This window comes from Atractosteus spatula, chromosome 22, assembly GCF_055471065.1.
Source record: "Atractosteus spatula isolate fAtrSpa1 chromosome 22, fAtrSpa1.hap1, whole genome shotgun sequence".
NCBI classification, from domain to species: Eukaryota; Metazoa; Chordata; class Actinopteri; order Semionotiformes; family Lepisosteidae; genus Atractosteus; species Atractosteus spatula.
In genome coordinates this window covers 10,680,986-10,708,378 of record NC_142727.1, presented here as the reverse complement: position 1 = coordinate 10,708,378, position 27,393 = coordinate 10,680,986, and the positions used below count along the sequence as shown (strand labels likewise).

General features: G+C 41.8%; 1 protein-coding gene across 14 annotated transcripts in view; it reads left to right on the top strand.

Moving 5' to 3' along the window:
• Positions 1 to 27,393, top strand: part of LOC148816790 (pleckstrin homology-like domain family B member 1) — an 88,715-nt gene that overhangs the window by 19,162 nt on the left and 42,160 nt on the right. For 12 of the 14 annotated variants that reach the window (XM_088939924.1, XM_088939916.1, XM_088939922.1 and 9 more), the window contains exons 1-2: positions 6,258 to 6,924; positions 20,602 to 20,727. In XM_088939924.1, coding sequence (XP_088796050.1) covers positions 20,607 to 20,727 — 121 coding nt within the window. In that variant the 5' untranslated portion in view covers positions 6,258 to 6,924; positions 20,602 to 20,606. Of the gene's footprint in view, positions 1 to 1,264; positions 1,436 to 6,257; positions 6,925 to 20,601; positions 20,728 to 25,410; positions 25,531 to 27,393 lie in introns of those variants that run through there. The other 2 variants (XM_088939923.1, XM_088939921.1) reach the window with 2 other exon arrangements.

Here is a 27,393-nt window from a genome sequence, read left to right as displayed (position 1 = left end):
GCAGAGGAATCTGGGAGGAATTTTGCTTTTGATGTTTCGTTAAGACCTGCAATGAGGTGGGGGGGAGTGTCTGTTAACATCCCGGCGTGACATTCCAAGTGCTTTCTCCCTTATCTCGGATTTCAATGGAAATGAGGGCAAGGATTTTGAACGGAAGGGGGTGTGGGGGTGGGGAGAGTGTGTGACAGGCTTTTACTGAAAGTTACTGAAAGCACGACTTTAGTTCTGTGATCTGTTGCTCTGAGATTAAATCAGTTTTGTTATTTCCCTTGCTAAACCCACTTACGTGACCCACAATATTAGACACCTGTTTCCTCTTAGTCTCTTAGTTTCTCTTCGTTTCCACTATGCCTCCTCGGTAATCCCTCCTAGACTCAACAGAAAATGATTCCAATTTGGAAGAAATGTACAAATCAAGCAATTCAACTAATATTCTATTCTCTGTCTATTATTGAAATACTCCCACAGAACTCAAATTAAATAATAACGGATGTGTAAGCCACATTTCTGTTTAAAAATCTCTTGTAGGAGTTTCATAATTGTAGGGGTGATATTAATTGTCAATATCCAGCTTCATTTTAGATCATTTGCATAATATGAAAGACAGAAAGTAACAGACCACCTGATAACAAAGCATTACAAGATTCTTTAACAATGACAGACACTACAGGTACAGTAGCATAGCTATAGTTTCTTGACGTGTTACATGTGAAAGAAAAAACTTTTTCTGCTTTAAAAGAGAGGAGTATTGTTTTCTTAGCCACCCCTTGAGGGAATGTGTTGAATTGGGAGGTGCATTAAACATCCGTACTACAATCTGTAATAGATTAGGAACAATTGTGAACAAAAACCAAAAGTATGTAAGTACTGGAGTAACCTAACTGCCCTCTAGGAGCAGAGGGCTGTAAAGATGGCATTATGGCAGAATTTTGGAATATGAGGCTCATGCCCTCCACTGTGAATTTACACCACTCCCAATGGGGGTACCTCTGTTCCCCATAGGGTAACAGAAATAGACTTAGGAAATTGTTCATCGCCTCTGCAATCTCACTCTTAAGTAATGCAAAATCATTCTAACATGTCCTGAAACATCTTTGCCCCTACATTTGTGATCATGAGGTTTGTTTGTTTGTTTGTTTGTTTGAATCATTCAATTAATCAACCAACCAATTTGTTTTATTCTTATCTGGAGCCTTTACAGGAGTAAAAGCTGTAAAATGTTCCCCTGGGCGATAAGAAAGCACTAATTGACTTGATATTCCAGGCAGAACCACGGTTGGGCATTCGGCAAAGGACATCAATATCCAGGGCCCAGGGATCGTGGCACAGCACTGCTACCTCGAGAATAATGGAGGAGTTATCATCCTGCACCCCTGTGGAAACCCCTGCTCCGTCGACGGCCTCCCAGTCACTAGGCCTGTCCGCCTCACACAAGGTACTGTGTGCCTTGCCATCTACGGCTGCTCCTGTACTACTGCTTGACTGATATTCCAGCCCTCATGCAGAGAAATGCTGCGTGTCCCCCATGCGGGCTTAGTTTTCTGATCCATTTGCTTTGTAACAAGACAGCCGTTGGCTGAGACTTCCCTTGGACTGTGTCTACGGTAGCCCTGTCACAGAGACAACAAACAAGTAGGGAAAACAAGCTTCTGCATTCACAATGAAAGGCTAATCACCCAGCCAATCAAGCTTCTTTCTTGTGGAGGTCAAGGTTCAAATGTAGGTCGGTGTCAGAGTGGGATTATAAACGTGCCGGTCTCGTTTTAGTTAATCCTCAGCGTGAGACCGCAAGCCGAAGCAGTTTTTCTCAGTACATCATTTTCCTAACACGCTATCCAAGGGATAAAAAGAAACAGATGTTTTCAAAGGAGTCTGAAAAGGTAATGCTGTTGTCAGCTGGGTTTCGAAAAGGCCCACTCTGCTATAATCTGTCCCATGCACCCTACAGGGTGTTGAAGGAGTCACGTGTCTGAAGTCACAAGGGGAGTGTTTCTGTCCAGCAGCCACAGTCTCAGGAATGTGGGTCATTGTCTATGAATAGTCAGCCCAGACAGAGGGTGCTATGCCAGTCCTGGCAGTGAGCTCTGCTCTGCCACTCCGCTCCAGCCATCCTGCACACCCTGGTATTACTGTGACTAAGCTAAGAGAGAGGAGTAGTACAGGAACTGTAGACATAACATTAAGGGCTTCCTTGTCTCCTTCCTCGGATTTCATTTATGCTTGTACCTAAAAGTTAGCCTTCAAAGAAAATAATCTACAAACTGTGAACTGACCCTGAAGAAATTGCTGATCTGAATCTATTTCACACACTGTAAATACTGATTTCTCCTTAAGAAAATGGACAAAACATATGTGCTTTTTGAGTGAATAATTCCCCGTGCTGCAGGTGTCTTTAGGAGTTCAGCCATAGTGTCTGCGGTCAGTAGCCACCCTATGGGTGCTAATACTATTGTTTCTCATTCTAACTTCTTCTGAAACATGGTCTTCTAGATCATTGCCTGCATTGATTAGTCACAAGATGATCAAGACGTAGAGTTTCTCTTTGCACTATCTATAAAAGGCAGGCTGAATGGTGGACACATGACTGCTTTTAATTGGCAGTATTTTATTTTTCACTTGAATTTGATGTCCTCTCTTGGCTGGACTAGGAGAACTTGTCTCATTAGGAGATTAGAGCTACAGGTGGTCATGTGGAGCTTACACTGCTCTTAAACATTGCAGGAAGTATATTTCATCCCCAATATTAAGAGATGTGAAACATGAAGAAGCTCCTAATGTTGAGCAAAATACATACAGTAAGAAATGGAAAAAAAAGAATTTAAGAAACGGAGTGTGCTGTGCTACTGTACATTGACAATGTTGAATTGGCTAAGATTGAGTGTGCCCCTTTTCCATAACTGTTAAAAGTAATTTCAAATACATCCAAAGCACAGTAGAAGTTCAAGAAAACTGGGGAAAATAGTGATGAATATGAGAACACCAGTTTTCACTGGTCCAAGTACTGTTCATAGCAACCTATCGATCTCCGAGCATGTTCTCAACCTCTCTGTTCGGAGATCTCCAAGAAATTGATGTGCAGCCACGTCCGCTGTTAATTTTGAAGACCTGATTGTGATTGTGTTACTCTTTTTCAAAACAATATGCAGGCACTGTGCAGGAACAAACCTGGGTTTTCGAACCACGAATGCGTCTGCAGTCAGACCTCTACATTATACTGTGCCTGTAGCTGGAAGTGTGCAGGATATCATTCTTAAGCTGTACAGGAAATACATACTTGCTCAGCTGGGGGACCCTTACAGGCAAGGTTTGGAGATGCTCAGCTGAAGTTTAAGGACTGCAGCTAGGATGCAGGATCGATGGTAACTACTGCATGGCAAGTTCAGCTTTGTACTGTATAGCATCGAGTGCATTACCTTTAAATCAATGAGCTTCTTTGGCTGTGACCATGGGTTCTGTGACCAAAACTATTGATGTTGCATTATCAATGCTTCTTTTACCCAGCTAGACTCCACCCTGAAGCTATGTAGTGACACACTGGTGCTTTATTACGAGTGTTTCCTGGATACTGGGAGGCACGCCTCACAGAGCCCCAGGCTTGGAGTTTCACAGACTTGGGCTTGGCTGCCCGGATTCCATCAGAAATCTGAGAACGTGCACTGCTATTTTTAATTGCTTTGAGTCTGCACTCCCCTCCCTGTAAATATCGCCTCTACTTTCCTGGCCCCTCTAATGTTAATGGTTTGTGGAGCCGGACTCTCGAGTGCGAAGTGATGCTTCTAGATGGACGTGCAGTAGCAGCTGGCTTGATGTGCTTTTAAAAACCCTCGCTGTTCTCGTTCTCTGGCGTCACTTTATACCATCAATGCATCTAGTGAAATGCTCTTGCTGTTAGCTTAGACGGATCGTTATCACCAACTGTTACATGACAAATACAGGAGTCAGTTAAACAGGCCTCTCCTTGGACAGCTCAACATTAATTCTGGATTCTAGGCCTCTCTGCCTCTCTGAAGCCACTCTTCAACCAGAGTGCTTCTCCTTGTCCTCTTACTCTCTTAGCCCCACACTTAACTCCTATCAGAAAAGTGGTCTTGTTTCCAAAAATGACAATATTCCTAATTCTCATGCTGCTCTAATCTGGACAGGAACCAGATGGGGAACAAGAAAGATCCTTCAGAGCTCTTCTGATGGCTAATCAGCAAAACACCAAGGCACAGGCCACATTTATTAAAATGCACAACCTTGTCAACATAGTAGAATTCGATCCAGCGATGTCTTGCCTCAGTTGCAAACTGTTCCCACAAGGCGAATGCACTGTAACTCCCATTGCATATAGACTGAGAGATCAGTTTGATGGGACATTGTCCGAATTGCTCCAGACAGCTAATCAATGTTATTCTCTGGAGAGGGCAAGGAGAGACCAACTACCAGTCCCAGTTTAACTCAAGAGATTGATTTGCAAGCTACCGCGGAGTCTGTTTCCATGGTGAATCGTTGCTGGGGTCAGAGGTGGAGAGCAAAACGATGTAAAGAGAAACGGATCTCCTTTAACAAAACCTTCAATGTGCTCGTCACTTCTTCTTTAACTGTGACAGGCTGTCTGTCAATTTATTTCAAAGAACCTATACTGTCCTATTCGCTTGGCCTTACTGGGCTCTAAGTGAAATTCACTTAGTGGAAATAATCATAATCTCCTTAAAATCTAAAGGGGTGTCAGAAGTCAAGACAGTTGGACTGCCCTGGCATGAACCCTGCATGTACTGGTGTGAGATCTCACAGAATGGAAGGCAGGCTTGGACAATCAAAGTCAAAGATTGGCACAAACCTGCTTCTGTGCGGAAATTATCCTCTGTACCCAGAATCTGGGAAAGAGAGGTCAACATTTCTTGTGTGTTGCATTTTAATTTTAGTGGCAAACCACACCCTTTAAGTGCTTTGATACTTGTTTAACTTAAGGATTTAAATTGCGAAACAATATCACAAGCTGTTTAACTTATTTGTAGCTTGGTGGTATCCTGTTTTTCCGCACGTTGTTGTGTATAGAGAACTGCTCACATGTCACCGTTTTTCTGTTTTCAGCAGGTCATGCCGAAACTAGGTTTAAATTCCCTGGGTGCTTGCTGCGATACATGAAAGAATAAAAAATGTTATTAAATGCAGTTTGTGGCCTGTTTCTGTATTATCTTTATTCTAAAGACCCAGCACAGAATCTGACCACAGGTTACTGAGGACTCATTGTAGTGTCCCTCTGCCTGCTTGACCCCCCATCTGCAACCAAAAATGAGCTTCCATGGCAACCAGGAATGCTGTCTGAACTTCTAGGGGGGGTGTTTCATTTCCCTGTGGTTTCTTCCTATTGGCTCATGGTTTATGAGGGAGCTGTAGCTGTGATTGGTTCAGTGACTCAGTGGAGAAAATTAACTCTTCTGGGTTTGTGCTCGCGTGTTGTTGACTCCACGTGGTCAATAATTAATACTCACATAGGTTCTTGGAGTAAACATAGGCGTTTTTCCAAACCGCCACAGCCGTCCAAAATAACGTTTAGAAATCGTAAACGCCGGCTCAAAGAAGCCGAATTATGACTTGCAAACAGCAGCTCTCAAACGGGATGTGTGAATGAAATTGCGGTGTTGCTGGCCTTCAAAACCCAGTTCTATTATGCAACCATCAACCACTGTCGTGTAAGATTATTCTTTCACACTCAAAACCTGCAATGAACACCAAGTGGAAGCAGTCAGCGCCTCGAACAGATGTACAGTACTTCACCATCGAGAATGCGCAATTCTGTGTATGGTTAAGTCAGTCACCTATGCAAGAGGTGAAAGGTGTTTTAGGTGACATTTTAGCTTTGTGCAATGAGTCATGAACGAATAAATCATAAGGTTTAGGGTATTGCTGTGTAATATGGTCTAAAATATTGCTTCAGTATCATTAACGACGGAGCAATATAGGTCAGCGCTCAATGAGAGAAGCAATGAAAAAGAGACGCACACGCAGTTCTGTTACCGTTACGCTAGCGTTCTGCGAAACTGCTTAAATCCTGCAGGTCTCGCAGGGCAGATTACAGATACAGAGGCTCTAGAAGGATGCCAAGGCAGGCGGAGAGACTGGCGGCTGTCTTGTAACAGTATCCAGTTCCCACCTCTCTCTCCTGCTTCCCGCACCCGGATTGCTCGCTGGATCTGCGAGTCAGGAGGTAGCGGCCGCCCAGCTCCATCCAATCCCCGGCTCCCAGTTTCTATCTCTTGGTGAGAAATCAGTTGGAGCAGGAGAGTGTGCTGTACAGCTGTTCGGGATTTAGTTATAGCATACGCAGTAGGCTGGGGGCGCCGGTAAAAAGCAACGACTTTCCCTTTTTCTTGTTTTGATGCGGACGTTTGTTAGCGGTGTTAATAATAATAATGATAATAATGGCATGTAAGACCTAATACAAAGCCAGCCCTTACTTTATTTGGATTTTAGACTCACCTTTTTCCCCACAAATGTATACATCTGAGCATTTAAAAAATATATATATCTTCTCAAACAGAGCTTGCGGAACAGATCTTGGATTCGCGTTAACAAAGGAGCGCTGCACTCGGGATTATACTAGTGGGAAGGGTCTGCTGAGATAACATGGAATATCCCCATTGCTGACCAACTCCGACGTTGTTTTCCGCGAGTCGATTGCTTGAGGTCTTTTCTGTTCGGGTACATGTGTCCTTTTCTTGCAAACGCAGATGGTCCGAAAGCTGGACATGGCTGAAGACTGAATTACCCCCACAAAGGCACTGCCAGCGCATTCGCAGCCAGCAGTGGCGGTCTGTGGGGCAGTTATCGATTACTAACTAATAAGAATATACATGTGGGTGCTTATACAAAGAGGTTGTACAACGCTGCGTTGACAAAGGTGGATTCGTGGCATACAGCTCGCTGGATCTGAGTAAAGTAAGTGAATGTTACAGCACGGTTCTCACGACTGTTCCTTACGTGCAAAATAGCGATTCATTGGCGAACTTTTCAAATCACACAGAAGATTCTACGTATCATTCGGCATTACGAAGCTTCGACTTTTTTTGCTTGCTGGTAACAGTTGGAAATATAATGTAGATAGCCTTTAGTGGGAGCCTATTTCTGTGAAAGTTAAAATCACGGTGTTACAACACATGTATCACTTAAAACTGTATTGCTTCGTTATTATATAAACCTGTTTGTGTGGCTGATAAAAACTAGGCTACGTTTTAAGACATCAAGTCGAGCTTTGAACCGCCTGAAGTCAAATTCTAATTAGTAAAACTATCTGACTTGGTGTGAATCATGAAATACCATAAATGTTCTAGGTAGGCTTTATGATAAGGGTGTGAACATCAGATTACTAATGATACAGCTGTTTTATTATTCTCTAGTAAGGACCACAAAGTGAACAGTTGTCATAACGTGGCTTTCAAAATAGTTTACTATGTTGCAAGCAGGACGTAATAAGCAACACGAATTTAATTAACAAAACTGCCTTAATTTCTTTCCTGTAACTACCTGTTCAAATGTTAATATATTAACCATATTTTCATTGGTTGCTGTTATGACGTGTTATACAAAGACGACACGGTTTTAATTATTATAGCCCCATACTATCATTACACTTTGCAGAAAAAATATCGTTTAACACTGTTGGCCATTTTTTTAAAAAAAAGAGATTACATCGATTTAACGGATTTCAAGTCAGTGGTCGCATTTGAGAATAAACATTCTATACTTTACCTGAAACATACCCTGTATGTTTATTTAACTGAACGGATCAATGAGTATTCAATATATGGCCTTATGGATCTCAGCTTTCTGTCTGATTTGAAGAACTGTATCTTTGCGCACTTACTGTAACATCTCTTACTCCAGCCACGGGTGGACACATGGCTCCCTGACTGGTATCTTCTGGTATTTGCTCCACTAGATCTGCCATCTGCATAGTTTGACTAGTTGTTTAATAAACGCTACATTTTTAATTAGCTGTATAATTCTAGTACTTCTAACTTGTCCCCAGGGTGTTTTGTAGGTACAGTAAATAAGCAAGTGTTTTGCATAATCAGCTATAGTAGAAGAAGACATTGGACCTCTATTTGAGATCTCAGCTATACAGGAATGAGAACCAATCCAATACATATAGATCTCTTACTGTCTCAGAACCCTGGGGCACAGGACTGCCAGGACAGTTGGGTGAATTGCCATTTTGACAGTGTCATAGGCTGGCTGGCAGTATAAGATTGCGCTGCTATTCCTGTCCAGTGTGAGCCTGGAGCTTGTCCTTTAGGTTAACCCTTTGCTCTCGTTCTTGGTTTCTCTTTTTTCCTCAAGGATCAGACAGTGATGACCTTATTACCAACAGAAAAATAATGTCATGTGCACAAGCAGCAGACAACAGGTTGTGTTTGTTTAAAGCTACAGTTTTCAGTTGGAAGACCAACTTGAGAAACATCTCTTTAATTCGTCATATGGTTTGGATTTGAACAATAACTTAGTGTAAGTAATCAAAGATTCTGGGTTCTGTTTTCTCTTGGGTGAAAAGTTTAAATGTGTCTGTTTCCCACAATGTACTGAAGTTCTACACCATACATGACTAACAAAGAGGAATGCCCTTAACCTAGAATTATTGCAAAGCTCAGTTGTGATATCTCTCAGTTGGTACAGTTTTGAGAAGAAGGTTATATGAGGAAAACACTGAATGAAGTTTAACAGAGACTGAAACAGTAGAGCATTTGGAATCAAACAGGAGTGTAATACTCTATATGTAAAAGTCCCATTGAGAGCCCCCATAAAGTTTCTGAGCTGTCTTTTCTGTTTGTTCATCCAGGATCTAGATACACTTCATTTACAAGGAGAGTTTCTGCTGTTGCTGAAAGTTTTATATTGATTTTGGTGGTTGAAATCTTGTGCATCTCCTGCCTTTAAAAATATGAATTTGCTTAGCATAATGCCTGCTGTGTTTCTCCTTAGTCACCTCTTTGATTGGCAGAAGCATGGAGATTGCAATATTTCGGACCAGATGAGCAGGCTTTCTGTCATCTTTGATATCAGATGTTCCAGATAGCAGACGAGCAGGATATTGCTAAAACAAGCAGAAAAAGGCTAAATCTGATGTGAGAATGAGACAGGCACCATTATTGAGCTTTGTCGCTGTGCAAAACTTAATTTCCTCTGCCATAAGAAAACTAGACAGATAAAGCATTTCACCTTCGAGAGCTGTAAAAGCTTGTGGGGAATTTAAATTCAGCATTGAAAGGTGTTTTATTTTTGAGTCTTTCACAGTATTTCATCATTTTATTGTACCTGTCAGCTGGAATACTTTTGTATCTTGTAATGACAGGTAATGCAGGTTATGACTTGGTTTAAGTATCAAATGTAAATTGGACAGATGTTTTAAAGTGTGCTTTGGTTCTTTTGTATAACAAGTTCAGAATTGAAAGTCTGCCTGTGTTTCTCTTGGTTTTCTGTAGTATTGTGCCTCCTGGTTCGGGGACAAGTGATTTACTGGTGAGCTCTAGTGTCTGACCTGTTTCCCTCTAGTAAAACTGGCAGTGCCTTGGCAACTGGAGAAAAGGTGGAAGAATCCCTTTGTTTTAGGGGTTCGCTGCTTTAATGAGAGTTAACGGTCTCAGCGTTACCAGGAAAAACTTGCAGCAGCATGTCCGCCTGCCTTTTGTGGGAAAGTACAAGGAGCTATAGCCAGTACAAGGGTATGTTGTATAAAACAATCCTAGTTTCACCCTTTTTTATTTTCTCAAGGTTTTATATTTTTTTTCCTGTTTTAGTGTGGACTGATAATCCCAAACATAGCTGGTGGGAGAGGGAGGGGAGTACACAGGCACAATTCAGTACTGAATTGGACTGAGGCATTACTTTCTCCTCGTTTCACCCAATACCAGAGAGTGTGGTAGCTCAGCTGGAACCCACTGGTGGTTTTGGCAAATAGCACAAGGCTGGGAGCTTAATGCAGTGCTTTGCTTACTCGTCTAAATGTGCTCCCTGCCTCTCCTGAGATTCCTAGCCAGCTCATCAGTAGGGGTGTCTGGTCTGCTGCAGTGATCCCCCCTCCCCCAAGCTGAGGACCAGAGAGAAGTCTCAATAGGCTGGAGACCCTCGGGTTGGCAGGGCTGGAGCGAATGAGCTCTGAGGTGAGGTGGCACATATCCTCAGTGCTGGCAGGCAAGAGAGACAGAGACACGAGACAGAGAGAGAGAGGTGAAGGAGCATTTGGACAGTGTATTTGTTTCCGTCTAGCAGTCACCACGTGTGGTTAAGCTGTCCGGGATAGAACAGTTTAGAGACCCACGCTACTGGTGCTTCATGACACGTGTTGTTAGTCTTGATCACATCAGGAGTGTGGTTTATATCCTGTGCCGTACACATTCGTGAAATTTGAACTTACCACTAGGTTCTGCCATTGAGGGAGATACTGTGGTATTTGTTTTCTGGCCTCGTATAACCGCTTCTTTCATGACACAATGGGGTGCAGGTTTGGAATTTCCCTTTAAAACTCCAGATGCCGAGGAGATAAAGGGAGATTCTGAATTTAGGGGTCATGTGCTTTGTTCCCTCTCCCACTCCTATCAGCTACAGTGACAATGACACGCATGCATATTCATGAGGTGGCTCTTTCTGTGTTTCCATGGGGGATGGGGAGAGAGTGAGGAAGGGGGTGGGTGTGCTTTCTCTCTGAGGTGGTGAAATTGGGCATTTACTCCTTTGCTGCCAAGAAAATTAAACACCCCCAGTCCCTTTGTGTCCAGTAAGGAAGAAGTTAATGGAAATAAACATCATTCACTGTTAGGCTGCCAGAACTGCTGGGTGTGTACAGCAATTCTTTCTCCATATGGAAAAATATTCCATGTGACTCCGTCATTTTCCATATCCCATCCCATTTAGGTGAAGCTGTGATGACATTGATTGATGCCACAGTATTATTTTCCAAAGCCAGGTATTTCCAGCCAGAAAGATACACTGCCACCCTGTTTACATCTGCTCTTTTCACCCTTTCTCTTCATTTCCAAGGATTTGAAGGTCTCTTATCTGAGTTTCATCCTGTCTCGATTTTTGTAGTTATCTGGATTGGAATTAACCCAGGAAATTTGAGCCTTTTCTCCTCTTGTATTCAGGTACCTCAGGACATTTAATGTCTTCACTGCCTCTGATACAACAAAAGATACAGTAACCTGAAGTCACCTCTTGATATCCAGAGTGATTCAGTCTTGCTGGACTAGTTACATCATTGTATCAAAATAAACTGATTTTCATTTTCAGTTTGTTTCACCTAAGAGCATTGTATTAAGCCATTATATCTCATGGTTTGGAATTTACATGTACTTAAAAAAACTTGGGATGTTTAGCTGTTCTCTTTCATGGTCATTATATTGTTTGATATTTTGTACATGAACCCAAAGTGAGAAAAGACTTCAGATAAGAACATTCCAAAACACATCTTTGTGTTTTTTTTATTTTCTGGTATCTTTCTGTGGGCGGGTTTCAGCAACAAAACACTAGTGTGACTACGAAAACACAAATGTTTTTTTTTTATGCTGGAAAAAAAGAATACGTTTTTCCGATCTCGTATGTGATGACCGCTTCAGACCACTTCAGGTTTTTGCTTAAACCAAATCATGTTGGTCAGCCAGTTCAAAGTCAAGGGGCGCCTTCCAGTTTCTCCTTCAAAATATCTGTTTCCCAGAAAAATATCCTTCCTTCTTAGGATCTTTGTATTCCTAACATTCTCCTTGACTCTTGCTCGTTGGTCTAAAACACAAACTCTGGTATCCCCATACTTAACCTGCACATGAGGCAGGTGCTATCCTCCAGCTGTGTCAGATCACCTAATAGCCTCTTCTTCTCTAGAGTGCCAGGGGTCTCTGGGAGATGTAGTTTTATGGCCTTCAAGCTGGCTCACCATTGTTTCTATTTCCTCTAACTTTAAATTGGAGATATGCTTGTGTTCTGTTATCCAGCTCCTTTGGGAAATTACTGCCACTGATTTGAAAACTGGCACAAGCCACTAGCTGCCTTTGACAACTGTGATTCTGTTCTTCATCAATGATAAAACCCGAAGATTGCCACAACTGGATCCTGATGTAAAAGAAAATTCCTTTGCTGCTGAATAGCACAGATCGTAAACAATCTGCTCTGCCTGTCTCTGCACGAAGTATCAGTTAAGACAGCACATCTGTTTCAATACTCCCAAGAGTGCAAACCAAGTATTATGCCTCTACATGTAGATGATCTATACAGTACATGTGCTGGCATAAATTCTCCAAATGTAAGTGCTAGGATTACGAGAAGGACAAAAATGCAGAGTTTCGCCAAGCTGAGCATCTGCACCTAGATTTCTAGTTTAGCCTGTGGAGATTGAGAGAGTGTTTAGTAGTGAAGGCAAAGAGAAGTACAGTAGTTAGTTCCTGTGAGGCCTGTAGGTTCTGTAGTGATGATTGTGATCACCAATGAGAGAGGTCTGTGGAATGATAATTGTGTTGCATTAAGAGGTGCTCCTTCAGGTGGGTTAGAGCTCTTTGTCCCTGCTAGAACAATGCCCGATTATTTGCAGGTAGCAGGTAACTACAGATCTTGTCTTTAAAAAAGCAATTTTCTACCTTCTTGTGATGGGTGAGTGTGTTAGAAAATGTGCAGTGTTTTATGGATTTCCAGAATACTGACATTTATATGCTTTCCTTAAGGTAAACTTGGCATGTTTTCAAAGCAGGCTTTAAAAACTGTCAGGGTAGTGTTTACTTGCTCTTATTCAGACCCAAAGGTCTATATTTGTACTTATATCTCCTTTAACGGTTACTCATGTTGTGAGTTGCAAAGCACACATCTGACACACAATTTGGAAGTCTTAGCTCAGCAAAGTCACAGTGGAGAAACTCTTCTGTTGAGTTCTTACAGAAAAAATGTGAACAAAAAAATGAATCTCTAGGATTTCTTTCCTACTAGAAATAATTCATAATGGCTACTTAGCAGATATACTTTAATGATTTTTTGTTGATTAGTTTTTTTGTTAATTAATGCTGCTAGTGAGTGAATTCTGGTATGCCTCATTGTCTTATAATGTAAAGGTCTGTAGGTGTACCTTGGTCTCATTAATCAATTCTTTGGTTGATTCAGAGCTCTTGGTTGTTCTGAATTTCCTTATCTCATTACACTCTCTCTTTTAAGTGTAAAATGGCAATGTCTTTCTTTTCTTAACTCTTATCCTTTTCAATTAAGGCTGTCCTTTTAGGGTAATTGTTGGCTTGTGGAGTTTAATTTTCAGATTGCACTGGTTCCATCTTACAGGTTATATTTTAATCTTTATGGCTTCTTCTGAGTGGTGCGGTGTTGATTAAATGATAAACTGGGCGTTTCTCCAGGAGAAGGAAGAAACTAACTCCAATGAATAATAGGGCTTCAGTAATAAGTTACAAAAATTGCAAGCCTTTTCCTGGTAAAAGATAAAAGCCATGCCAAAAATATGGACATTTATTTTATTGTTTAGGATTGTTTCTCTAAAGACCACATTTGTTTCCATACTTTATAATTATTGTTATGGGTTAGGATTCTGTTACTATTTCTAATCTAGTCTGATTTATTTATGCAGAATCAGCAGTTATTTCTGCAATGATCTATTACTATAAAGTCTAACCCACTATTATAATCTCCCCACGAAATCAGGACAGCAGAAATGAACATATACACATCCTTATCAAAACAATATGTCTTGTGGAGTAGTCTTTAAGGCTTTGGACCTGTCACTGGAAAGTTGTGTTTCTGTTTTACCCTAGAGTAAGATACTTCACTTAGATTTGTCCAATAAAGTGCTCAGTTGTATAAATTTGTACTTGCTAAATTGTCAATATGAATGTTAATAATCTGTTTTTTTTTTCAAATATCTGTGTTATCAACCCTTTGAATGACACACCCTGTAATACAAACAGCAGAATGTGCATGCCTAGCTGAGGACTGATGCAGCAGTCACTGAAAACAGGACAGGACTCACTGGTGCCCAGGTCGTGCCGGTGCTAATGTCAGGTAACTAGTTGGTCTTGAACCCGGTGTCCCCCCACCACATGCCGGCCATCCTCTTTTGGAAATCCGGTGGTGGTTAGGTATTAGCACAGCCTGTGTTTGTGCAAGTGGATAGCTGTGTCAGAGCTCACTGCCTGAAAAGGAACAAGTAAAGGTAATTCTATGGAGATGGCTGTGTTGATTAGGTATTCAGCCGTATGAAATGATAGATACATCAGGTAAGAGGGATCCAGCTGAGAGGTCATACTTTGTAACCTTTGATGATCTTAGGAATAGAAACAGCCTTTAGGCAGAAGGATTGCATTTGTAGCCAATTCTCCTCTGGTTGATGGTTTGGCTCAGGTGACGACCCTGTCAATACTGCATGAGGGGTATCCCCTGGAAATGAAAATAGAGCGCATTTTAAGGGCTTGATTTTGGAAATCCATCTCAGCACGGCATAACTGACAAAATCTGAGGAAGGGAGAAGGTTTTTCACTGTGTTTGGGTTTGGGACTGAAGCTCAGTCTGGATTTGAACAGTCTCCAGTTCATTGGGCCCATCCTGCTCTCTAGGGAGGGGCATTTACCAGCTGTGCAGCCTTTGTCCTTTTTGGGGATATTCAAGGAAAAGGCGATGTAAAGCACTTTCGGGTTTCGAAAAACAGAGCAAAGTACGTGTATGTATGGGAAGAAAGCAGTACTGCTGGGAAAAATGATAGCGGAATGCCACCCCTTCCTCTTAAAACACTTCCTGCAGTTGAATGTCCTAACCCCTCAGCGGTTTTTTCTTCTGAGATATGAAAGTGGTCAGTGTTCTCCTGAGACAGGGTGGGCATCTAAAGCCTGTGTCTAAGATGGGGTGGGTGTGGGGCATAACAACATTCCACAGGGCTGGGAGTTGCCAGCAGCAAAGCTACCCTGAGATTAGAGTCAGTGGCACAATCACGGCTCCGCTCCGCAGCTGCAGCCTCAGCTTGTGTGTTATCTACAGGATTTGCAGGAAGGGAAATGATTACTCTGCACAGGGGAGGAGGGGTGTGGTGACTTGTATGTCTAAACCTTTGTGAAGGGACGTCCTGGCTGCCCTTAGCTCCATCTTTAATTTGGGCTCTTTCAAAGGGACAGGAACTGAAACTGCTGGCATTGCTAGCATCTCGAAGAGCTATTAAGTCATTAAGTCCCCCTCTGTTGACGATGAGGTATGACGTTCATCATGCTCGCAGCGATAACGGGAATATTCCTTTTGACAGCTGCAGGAGAATGATCGGTTTTGAGTGCAGTTGTAATACAGTTTGAGTAAAGTTGTAACGAGGACGAGCTGTAGTTCGATGCCTGCAAAAAAAAAAGAGGCTGTTAATTGGTCTTGTGTTATACTTTGCTCATCAGCATGTTCCAGTAAGCCTATATCTAAATACACTTGAATTCCGTTGCTCATTTTTCTGGTAGTTGCTGATTTGTGGGGATTTGTAGTTTTTTTTATTTTCCACACTAAATTGGTCCAGTTAGTGTGGGACAATTTAAAACACACTTGTTCCAGTAGTAGAATGATAGCAGGTGTCTCTCACTGTGAAAGACCCTCGGGCTGGTTTATTGCAAGCTATTACTTGTGTCAGATTTTCAGTAGCATGACCCTAGATTTCATTATTTATACTGGTGGCCTGTTGCATTACCCAACCCTTTCAGCGATGATGCATTAGTATAGTGTGCCATTTCTCTGCGACACCTGTGAGCGCACTGTGCTCTATAAATCGATGGGCCTTCCAGCACTTAAGCCCAGGGACATCCATCATGCACAGAAGCTCCCCTAAATCGATGTGTCCTGATTGGCTGCTGTTGAGGATAGCGTCACCTTGGTGGGTGAGGAAAGGAGACCTGTGAACATCGACAAATCACGTGAGCCAGGGTTCCAGTGAGACAGATCTGATCGTCCCTTGGCAGGTCATTTCCGCTCCGCTAAGAAGATTCTCTTTGTGCCAAGATTTTATGCTGGACTGCAGAACTCATCCCCTGGCCCCTTGAGTTTCACAGGTCTCTTGTCTCTGGTTTCATGTTCTCCTGATACCATCTCACTGAACCCCTCCCTGCTTCGTAGTCCCTGACCTCTCAGCTGCTTTAACTCTCTGCCTCTCTCAGCTCTTTTGCTCTTATCACTACAAATAAACAAAGATACCGATATTCAGCCTGATTTCCCTAATGTCTGATAAAGCTTAAGGTCGCAGAGCTCTTCTCTGACTGTTTTGCACAGCCAGTGAGTAAGTGTTGGTTAACCATTGGCTTTCCTAGATTAAAACTCAAGGTAGAGCTGGGCACCCAAAAAAGATCAACTCTTTTAGTTTTGAAAGTAATTAAAGTCTACTATGCTGAAGCTTTGCAATAATTACTATATAAGAAGCTATTCGTATATTCCTTAAGTTATGGTGTCTTCCACTTGCTCTGTACACACACCCTGGATTGGAATTGAATTTCTTATAATTACCATATAAAAATAGGTTTGCTTGGCTGGGAAAATAATTTTACACTTTAAAAAGTGCGCTTGACCTTAGCTAAAAGACTGAGAAGCAATTTCTGTGAAGTTGATATTAATGTTGTGTCAATTGTTGCTGTGCTAAAAGATGCATCCCCAAAGCATTGGGAGATCTATTTTCCAACTGTACATCCATGCCAATATTAATAAAACCATATCATCCACTTCAAGGTTATTAGCAACAGAACCTACTCGATATTCAAAGCAACGCTGGCCCAGACAGATACTGTAGTGCTGAAAAACAGTTTGTGAACCCCGTAGGTGGGTCTGTTTCTCATGAAGTTTTAGACCTGAAATGCAATTGGTTGGCCATGAAAGGTTTAATGGAAGATGAAGATAACCTTATTAAACACATACCATAAGATAATTTTGGATTGTTTAAGCTCAAATTATCCAACAGTAGATATCCTTGCATGAGTATGTTTGTGAAAATTTTGATACAGTAACAGGTGGCACCTTCTTGAGTAGAAGTGACTTCAACTAGACCTCTCCTCTTGTTTATCAGACTCACATGGGCCCAGTTTTGGCCCGTTCTTTCTTCAGTGCCTAAGCACTGAGGGTAGCGCAGGGATCTTGTCCTTTATTGTGTGGCCGGGGTCCGTCTCCAATCACCGGAGGCCCAAACCATTAGAAAGCACGTGAGCTCCACTGCCATCGCAATCCGCAAATCATGCCGAAGAAAGCAGAAAGGGGCGTTTGTAGCTTAACACACTACAAAGGCTGTTGGAATTAAAGATTGGAGAAATAAATGTTGCAGGAGCCAACAGGACATCCACTGATGTGAGAGTGCCGACAGCGGAAAAATTCAGCTTTGCTTCATCTCTTTATCCCCTTCCTTGGAATTTTAACGGAGTGCAAGCTGGCAGCTATAAAAACTGGCTTTCAGCCTTGATCATCTCCTTGGGCTTCCGACTGCCCAGTTCCTGCTGTCTTCAGTGTTTCACTGGTGTTTCACCACATCACTGGTGCCACCAATCCAGCAAAGATGTTGAGGGAATTGTTACTTCTCTTCTCATTTTTTTATGAAGAAGAAGAACCTGCTCACAAATACAGTCTCTTACTCTCTAGCTACAAGCTCATCTGCCTATGTCCCTCTGCCTTGATCCCTTCAAAACCCTTAGTTCAGACTGCATTAGTCCGACCTGCCCTCACCTGTCCCATTCAGTACAGTCAGCTCTGCACATTGAACCACAGCACCACGTGAGAGAGGCGTTCACCAGGTTCGTGTGCGTCTTTTTCTCTTTTAACCCTTATCTGCTGTCAATCCCTCTCTGGAAGAAACAGCGTGTTTCCTATGGATGTATGTAATGGCCAGGGAATCGAGCTGGACTGACCATTCAGATAGAACTAGCTTCTAGGGGCTCTGCTAAACACAGAGATTATTTACAAAGGTGAGTAATGTATATATTTCCCTCCTGCAGTCTGTAGCAACCGTGAACTGCTGCACCCAGCATGGTTTCTGTTTGTTCTGGGTACTTGAGCTAGTCTTGCAAAAAAAAATAATTAATGCTTTTAACTCCTCAACCTTTTTAAATCGCACAACTGCATTTGAGCTGTAAAAACCAACATGAGTCAGAGCTCAAACACTTAAGACAGACTGATTCTGCATAATCCTGCAAGGTCTACAAAGCAAACTAGATCAAAGCCACCTTCAGATAACTTGGTGTTTGTTGTAGAGAAACTCACAGTTAGATACAAGATACCTGAAGTATATTTCCATTTGAACATCTTGGGGCTTCTACAATTTATTTTACAATTATTTCTTTAGGTCGCATCCTTATTTTGGTTTGAACAAAGAACATCAAAACAGTAACAAAATAAACAAGAACATTGTAAAACGTCCCAAGGTCCTACATTTTCGAAGATGGTTATTCAATCACGTTTTATTCTATTGGGTAACATGGTACAATAAAGCAACTCCAGCTACCATACGATTTTAATGAGAGAAATGAAGCACGAGAAAGTGCAATTAAGTCAAGTTTCAGGTCAAACAAACTACAGATAAAGAACTTAATAAGAAAGCTTTGAATTCCAGCCTTTTATTGGAAGTTTTCAACACCAGAAGGTGAACGTTTCAAACAATGTTATTATCCAAGAAAAATAAAAGAATGACTGTGGACCAGCAGGTATGTTGGTAGGACAAATTGTGAAACTCTGTTAAGCGAGGCTGGAAGCTAATGGAAAACGCACAGGAAACAGATGTGTCTTCAGTGTGGTAATGAACCAGGAGAAGGTAGAGGCCCGTGCAGTGTCCCTCAGATGCAATCTTTTTCAGACACTGTCATTACAAGGCCAAGTGCTCATTAAGCCCTGTACTGAGTTCAAACCCACTCCACTCCCTCACAGACAGGGCACTTTAACCCTGCGGCCTTCCTAGTGTTTTTGTTGCACATCGCTGCCGCCATTTCATGTTTGTTATTTTAATGGTCATTTTTCAACCTTTCGAAAATTGCAGATTACAGCACATTGCTGTAGTGTGCGACTGTGGTCTCAGGAGATTTTTTATAAGATAAGATCACTTTATTGGCCATAGACAATTTCTTGCATTAGGAATTTGTCTTTTCGCAGACCCCAGCTTGCTCTCCACGAGACACACAGACAGGGAGAGAAGCTTGGGGTCGGTTATGTTTTTAATGTGTTTAAGTGTTCTGGGGCTTGCTTAGAGATTTGTGGAGTTGTTGATGAGTTCGGAGTATAAACGCGAGTTGAAAATAAATGCGGTTGAAGGTGTTTCTGATGGGTGCTGGGTGTTACCCTCCATTTGGGTAAAACATTAATCGAAAAAGCTCTGTTAACACATCATTACAGCACTACTTGTCATATCCAGCCTTTCTGTCTGAGGTTTTGCAGAGCGATGAAGAAAGGCTTTGTGTAGATGACATTCTCTCACTGTTGTAAATTCAACCTCCTGTTAGGGATCCGGGGAAAACATTCATTAGATCTTGGAAAAACAAACAGGTTTTACTTTTTTGACTTTACTGCAAGGAAAAAAATGTTTCCATATACCCTCTGTGAGAAGATAAATAGTATATCATGACTATCTGCAAGGCATTGCAGAAATTGCAGAAGGAAACAGTGTTACACGCGTAACATATCCTATGTGGAGATTGAAGTAAAACTGGATTTTCTATTGATCTGGTGTCCTTCTTCACTTATTAGATGAGAGAGTGAATGAACTCCCAATGCCTCACAGACAAGAGGAGAAAAGAAACTCCGTGTCTTGCACTGAAAATAAACACAGATGTTTGGCAACAAGTTGCACAACCGTTCTTAGGATGAAAGGAAGGGTGTGTTGCCACTGCCTAAAGCTACTTTTTTCTGCCTCAGAAAACCAAGCTGTTATTTAGTGAGCTGACAACGTGCTGAACGATCCTCCTGCCCATTCATGTCTCTCTCTGCGCCCCTTAGATGTTTGCGTTTTCTGGTCCCCTTGAAAAACATGAAAAAACGTGTTTATTTTGGCTCATGAGGAAACGAAACGGCATGCCTTCCTCCTCATTGTGACGATGTGCCCTCACAAGACCTCACCAACAAGCCATGCAAACAAACAGGCGTTTCTTAGAAGAAAGCTCCCCCTTCTCTTAGTTGTGTTCATTTATCGTTTCGGATTATACTGGGAGTCTACAGGGATCTGGAGAATTAGGGCAGGCAGATCTTTCCTTTGAAGTTTTTGGACTGAATTCTGATGGGTTGCATTTTGTTGGCCTGTAAAAAAGGAAGAACATAACTAATTCCTTCTCACTTTACACCAGCACACGTGTCAGTCGGGTTTTTACAAGTCACCTAGCTTGTTAATTGGTGCCTTTCAGATGTACAGGATTAGTAAGACAAAATTCACTGGGATGTTGTTTTGGACATCGGTGTATACTTTGCTAAAGTTTTGCTCAAATGGTTGCAATCTGCTAATTGTTCCTAAAATCCCAATTCAGCAGCTTTTATTTATTTGACATTTGGCAATGATGTTGAAAAGTTTACAATGAATATTACTCCCCTCCCTAACCCCTCAGCTAGTGGTGAGAATTGTGAGAGGAATGGGGCTTGTGCTCAGAGACCTGTCTGTGCTCCTTCTCTTTGCAGGGTGTATGCTGTGTTTTGGCCAGTCGGCCTTTTTCCGATTCAACCACCCAGAAGAGGCCTTCAGAATGAAGAGTATGATGCCAGGAAGTGGACAGGGCCCCGCTGGACCCTGCAGAGCCAACACAGGTAACCGTGGCCATGGCGACCAAGAATGGTAGCGTAAAATCCGGGGTTCGGTTTAGGGTTTTAGGCATTCATGTGAAGGAAAACGGAGCTTTCACTGGCCGATTATCAAACTTTGTTGATTAAAAAAAATATAACAGACCCAAAAGAAGAAGAAAAAAAAAGAAGAACGGACACAGCGCGAGCCTTCGTTCTCACCACAACCGTCCATACCACACTTTTCCCTGAGTCAGAGATTAAACAAGACTTCACTCATGCTAAACAAATTACCACATACAAAATACTGAATATGTTAACCCATATATGTCTCACAGTAGTTTTGTTTTTGTGCCAGTTCTCAAAATTAAAAGACACTGAGAATATGCTCTCCTTCAGTAATCACAAATTTAATTCAAAAGTGAATCAAGCAAAGCCATTGAAATCGTGACAGTTGCAAGTGTCTGTTACACAAGAACAGCATCCTGCACAAACATTACAGATTTTTCTGAAATTTGGCCAGGCTATAAAAATCCATAACCTTCAACAAACTCCAAAACTCTCCACAAACTCCACTAGAATCAAAGTTAGGGGTTCTAGGACAGACTCAGGCCTTACTCACAGGGAAGAAACCCAGAGTATTTGGTTGTGTTTCTGTTTAGCACTCAAGCATAGATACACTTGGTAGATACAGTACAAACATAGATGAAACTTGGGTCGTGCAAGTTTATTATACACTAAAAAAAGAAGAAACGTGTCATTTCAATTTGCAAGTGGTAGTGAAAAGGAGAGCTCATTACTGTGGCAGAAGAACAGGATATTTTAAGCAATATGCATTAAGTCTTATTTCTTTAACACCATTTATTAATACTCTAAAAGCAGCAAAGCAAATCCTGCTCATTATATGGCATCGTCTTTCAAAAGAACTTTATTTACTGCTATTGTCCAAAGAATGATGCATATTTTAGTTGTATTAGTGACAGAGCTCTAATGGGATTCATTATACAGATGTACAGACTTTTTTTAGTCCAAAAATAGCCCTGTTTGTTTCTGGGTTTTATTAGAGAGCCTCCGAGGAAGGCATTGCATCATCGGAGGGGTTACAAATGACAGGAGGCCATTTAGCCCATTAGCCTGATTGGTTAGCTAGTAGCTAATTGAAGCAGGGATCTCTACCAGTTACTTCTTGAAAGAACCCAGGGTACGAGCTTCAACAGCATGGCTGGGTAGCTTGTGGCAGACCCTAACAACCATGTGTGTGAAAAAGTGCCCCTGTTCTTGGTTTTAAATGGAGTTTCACACATAGTCCACTTGTGCCCTGTGGATCACGTGCCACTGTTCTGCAATATGTCAACCACCAGGTTAACGTGGGAAATGCTTACGACGATTGTGAGTACTTGATCATTTCCCATTTCCCATAGCCGTGTTCTCTGCTGTCTTAAATAAGGCTCAGTTGTTCTAGACTGTCAGTGTAGGATATTCCTTTAAGCTCAGAAATATATCTGGTTGTTCTTTGACGAATTGATTCAGAGTAGCAATATTCATTGTACCTTTTTGACCAAAAGTGTATACAATATTCTAAACGAGCTCTTACAATTGCATTGGCATATCTTAGCATAACTTTTGGTAAAAATTGTATGCTTTTAACTATGAATCCTAATATTTTGTTGGCTATTCTTATTATCTTATTATTACCTTCCCACATTGTCTAGATTAGAAGATGTCATTCTTCTGTCAAATTAAGCTCTTTATAAGACCTTTGAGGAACTTGCCTTTATACAGCACTTTGATTTGAAAAGTCAGCTGTGAGAATTACTTTATTTAATACTGAAAGAATTACTGTTGTTTTTGTTCACAGAAAGGCACAGTTAAAAGAACATCATTGGGGAGCACTGTGATAGGACAGATGTAGTACTGCAGTGAGTGGGTATTTGTGAGACAGATCCCCCCCAGAACAGTGACTTAACAACAGGAACAGGTTAGTTAGGGAGATGTTAAATTATCTTGCATTTCCTCATGCACATAAGTTTACCTTGCTGTTTCAGCCTTAAAATGAATGTATATATACTGCTTATACTGCTCAATTCCAAACTCTCGCCTTCCCCTATAACTCATTCCACGAGTCCGACACCTATAAAGCACAGAACACAGCCCTGGCCTAAAACCATCTCTCTGCTTATAAATGGAAACGAAACGCAAGCACCGCGATGACGTCATTGACTGACATGGTAATTAAAGAGTATCCTGGCGTCTACCGCTGTTGCTGGTAATTATAAGGCAGCGTGTTTCCACGTGGCAGGGAGAGAGAGAGAGGACAGCTGTTCATTAAAATGCAGGGATTAGGTGTAGGAGACAAAGATGGGAGAGAAAGAAGATAGTATTCAGTAGGAGAGCGCATGACAGAGAGGTGTGTATAAGAGAGGTAAGTGCACATGACTGGAGGACAGGGAGAGAAGTAATATAAGAAGTATAGTTGTGCATGTTCTTTTCAAACCAGTTCGATTTTCGGACAGGACCATGGAAATATGAGATCCGTGCATCTCGTTCACCACGCTTTCCTCTTCTTGTTTTCTTGTGGCTTCCACAAAAATTGGCCTTGTGTGCAGTGCCATAGCTGACCTCATATTAAGAGTGCTTTTGTAATTTGTTATCTAGAGGTCACGGAAATCATATCAACCCAAACACATCAAAGCTTTCCGTTTCCTGCCATATTTTCACACGCCTTTGCTATCTGCATGTAACGCACTTGTCCACGGTTCCACCATTTCGCACGAGCCCAAAATGCACGTTTGTTGGTGATGATACCGTGTTTTTCAAGACTGCAGGCCATGCAGTTATTCTCTCTCTGAAATTAAGCCGTCTCACCCATTCATCCCTTCTCTGTAGCTCAATGAAAACAAAATGTAAGTGTACCATTACTCTTAGTTCTGCATCATCATTGTTAGGTGTAATCAGGATATGTTCCAAGATGTGGTGTTCTCATCTCTCCCAGTCCCCTTTCCCAAAAGGGTAACTTTGCTGTGGTCCAGACAGTGGCTGAAGACCCCTATATCACAACACTGCATTCAAGTGGGACAGACTAACTTGCAAAAGTTGTGTTTATGCTCTCGTCTCCTTTTATTCCTGAGACGCAACCCCTCCATTGCCCTACAGGGGTCAGTATCACTATCCTTTCTGCCCTATTGCACTGTTCCACGCATGGACGTCTTTCTTGGACTTTGCTCCCTTTCCTCTCCAATGACCACACCACTCCTGGAATAATATCTGCACTGAACTGGGATTTGTCCTCTCCATTTGCCACTGCCCCTGGCCACAAGAACCTCCAAGAAACACTTTGAACAGGGCAGTACCTAAACACACTGCAGGACCGGGGACTGGGAATTTTTTTACAAAAACATTCTCGCTGATAACAGTGTCAGCCGAGGAATGACTTCAAGAAAAAGTACAGTACGGTCGCATATCAGCCTTATCGCTTATAGCTTCTCTCTCATTTCTATTCCACAAAGACCATTTTTTTCCATCTTATCGCGGTTGGTTCAGATGACAAGCGTATTATCACAGTTTCTATTTTTACCCTGACCCCCGAAAGATGTTCTCTCCTCTCTTTTCACCCACTGTCCCTGGACACCTTCGACACCCTTGCCCTTTCTTACTTGAAATGCCCCCTGCTGCTCGATTTTCTCTCGTCGCCTGCGCGAGGGGGTTGGTCTGCTACCTTCAGCCTCCTTTTTCTCCTCTTTATACTCTCCAGCCCTTTTCCATCGCAAAAATCTGAAATTCAAACAATCGACGAACCGCGAAAGCATGGATGCATTTTCCAAAAAATGCAGAACAAAACAGTTCCTGGGTCTTGCAGTTTGCTTAGCCCCTGCCATTTCTTTTTTACCTTGTGTCCTTCTTCTGTGCCTTGTTGGCGAGTGTCTCTTTCTCGTGTGACAGTGGCAGCATGATTTAGGTCCTTTTCCAGATTTCCTGGTCTGATATATACAGTGGTGTAGAAATGCCTTTTGTGCATTTGAGTGAATCTACCTGATTTTCAGATTCTTTGAATTTCAGGCTTTTCAGTTCTTTGCGGTGATCTGTTTGTGCATTTTTAGTCTTTTCCTCGTGCCAGGGATGTGGTTGTGGAAGTTTGTGTTTGGTGTATGGCTGAATATGGTGCCCGTGGAAGGTCCAGTACAATGTTTTCTTAAGACTACCCCTGCCTGGCACTGCCTGCCGCCAGCACTGAGTTAGCTGTGTGCTCAGATTTCTTTAAAGCTTACAGATGGCAGAAATTCTTCGGAGAAAGAAGACGACTCCTGTTCTAAGAACTAGGGAAGAAGCCTGGTGATCAGGCCCACGCACTGGGCTGTAATCCAAACCAGCCTCTTCCTCCACAGCTTGGCAAATCTCACTGCGGACCCAACAGGCATCTCGAAACCTCCCCCACAGTCCCTTCTCCACTGTACAGGGGCTCGGTTTTTCGTTGGTGTTTCCAGGCCTGCACGTTTACACGTTTTAAGGGTGTTTAAGGTTGAAAACTACAAGCACCTGGTATGCCAAGACGTGTGGAGCTCTTTCGGTGTGTGTGCTTGCAAAAAAAAACAACACAGACTCGACTGTGGAGAAAGGGACATTGTCTCTTTAAAAAAGGGGGAAACAGAAATGCCACGCTAGTGCCCGCCCCTAGAAAGATCGCACTCCTTCACATCAGCACCGTGGACAGGGGAGGGAGGGGGAAGGGAGTCAGCGAGTAGCCGGGGATTGGCACGCTGTGCTCGGACGGAGAGTCGCGCTGTGCGTCGCGTAGAGGGGACTGGAGAGGGGAGCGACGCGCTCTGGAGCTGGGTATGCCGACGTCGAGCTTTGCCCTGCGAGATGGCGATGTGCTTCTGACAGCAGGTTCATTGTAGGCGTTTATAATAACAGAATATTCTGTCCAGGGGAAGAGACATGCCTATTAACAGGCTCCAAACTGGTCTAGATTTTTAACGTTGAAAGAATAGGAGCCGCGTTAATACAGGTACCATTTTTTTAAACCTCAGATATATTATATTATATATAGTTATATTTTGCCTTCGGGAAAAAAAAAACATTAATAAGCTTTTTCCACTAGTTAAGAATGAGCAGTGATAACAACGTAGATAACATTTTCCCGTTGGCTGTACATCTTCCAAGAAATTAAACATTGCGTCTTCTTTTCTACAACGAATTAAAGAAGGGAGAGTAGCGGTTATATAAAAAGGTTACGTTCACTCATCTGAACACCAAGTGGATATTGTGCATTCCCATTAGTCCGATTTTTGTAACGACACAATTTCCCGAATTCACATTTTAAGAAACAGTTGTAGTTCGTTTCATTGGAGTGATTTTCTGTTTTGAGTACAATTTACAAGAGTCTTAAAGACTATAAATTAAAGATACTGCAAGATCATATTGAATACACGGGATCAAAATAGAGGTGTAGCATTCATATATGTATAATATAGGTGCAGCATTTATTTAAGCTCATGTATGTATGCATATATTGTTTGTCTACTTTACTTGTAGACGTGGATTATATAAAGCGAATCTCGGTTTTAATTTTAACTTTAAAACCGACGTTTTCGTTTTAAAGCACCTGCAGTCTTTGTCTGTGGTGGTATAAATGTTAACAGAAATTGAGTCTGCTTTGGTTTTGCCCTCCTGAAACTGCCATCAGCGTGGAAAGAGGTGCACAAACATCATTATTGAATTATCCTTAATAGGGCTGTGATATCCGTTAGTATGAGTCATGCCAACAGTAATTGGGTTAAATTGCTCTATTTGTCAGACATTTATCTGTTAAAAGCATGCCCTTTTACGTGTCTTTCCCAGTTCTGTTTGTGCTTATGTATACACTCCTGTGTGTCCTGTAGGAAATTATGTCCGAGTAATTGTAGTTAGGACTGCAGTTCAAATTTAGGACCTTATTTAGCAGCAGCCCAGGATCTGTACAGGATTAACCTGTAGCTGTCAATGGAAATAATACACCACAGCATGGTTTTTTAAACTGGGGGTGACAGAGATTATGGGCGCTAATTATAGCCAAGAATACAAGCAGGCAGTGACCCTAAACTGGTATGGGCAATGAGTCGTGCTGTTCAGTAACACAAAAATGGGCATGGAAGTTTTTTTTTCCCCAATTAACTTAACTTCTAGAATTTATATAGTAATTTGCAGTGTAATCCCTATTCACAGTGCCACAAGATGAGATATCGGACTGCCTGACACTGGAGCCTTCATACGGATATCAAATTAGCCACAATTATTATAGCCTTATTCTTTTCCTATAGTTTCAGGAAACTTTCATTTATAGCTCTTCTAAAGGGAATTCTTAAATTGTTTAAATGCTGTTGTTATGTTATATATAATACATGTTTTATATCGTAGTATTATAATAATAGTAGTCTAAATTATTAGCCTTGTGTTTAAAGGAGCAATATCTTCTGCAAGACGTCTGCTGGAAATCTAATTCTTGCTGTGCAGAGTCATGTGAGAAAAAACAAACATTCTGAAATCTAAAAAAAAAAATGTATTGCTCCTAAAGTAGCAACTTCACCTTGACCAATTCTATGTTTGTGGATCAGTGAAAAGATGCATGAAGCACAAATGTGTTTCCACTCCTCTGTGACCTTTTAAAATGACACTGAAACTAAGCCTATGGATCTGAGAGAAAGGAGAGGTAGTTCT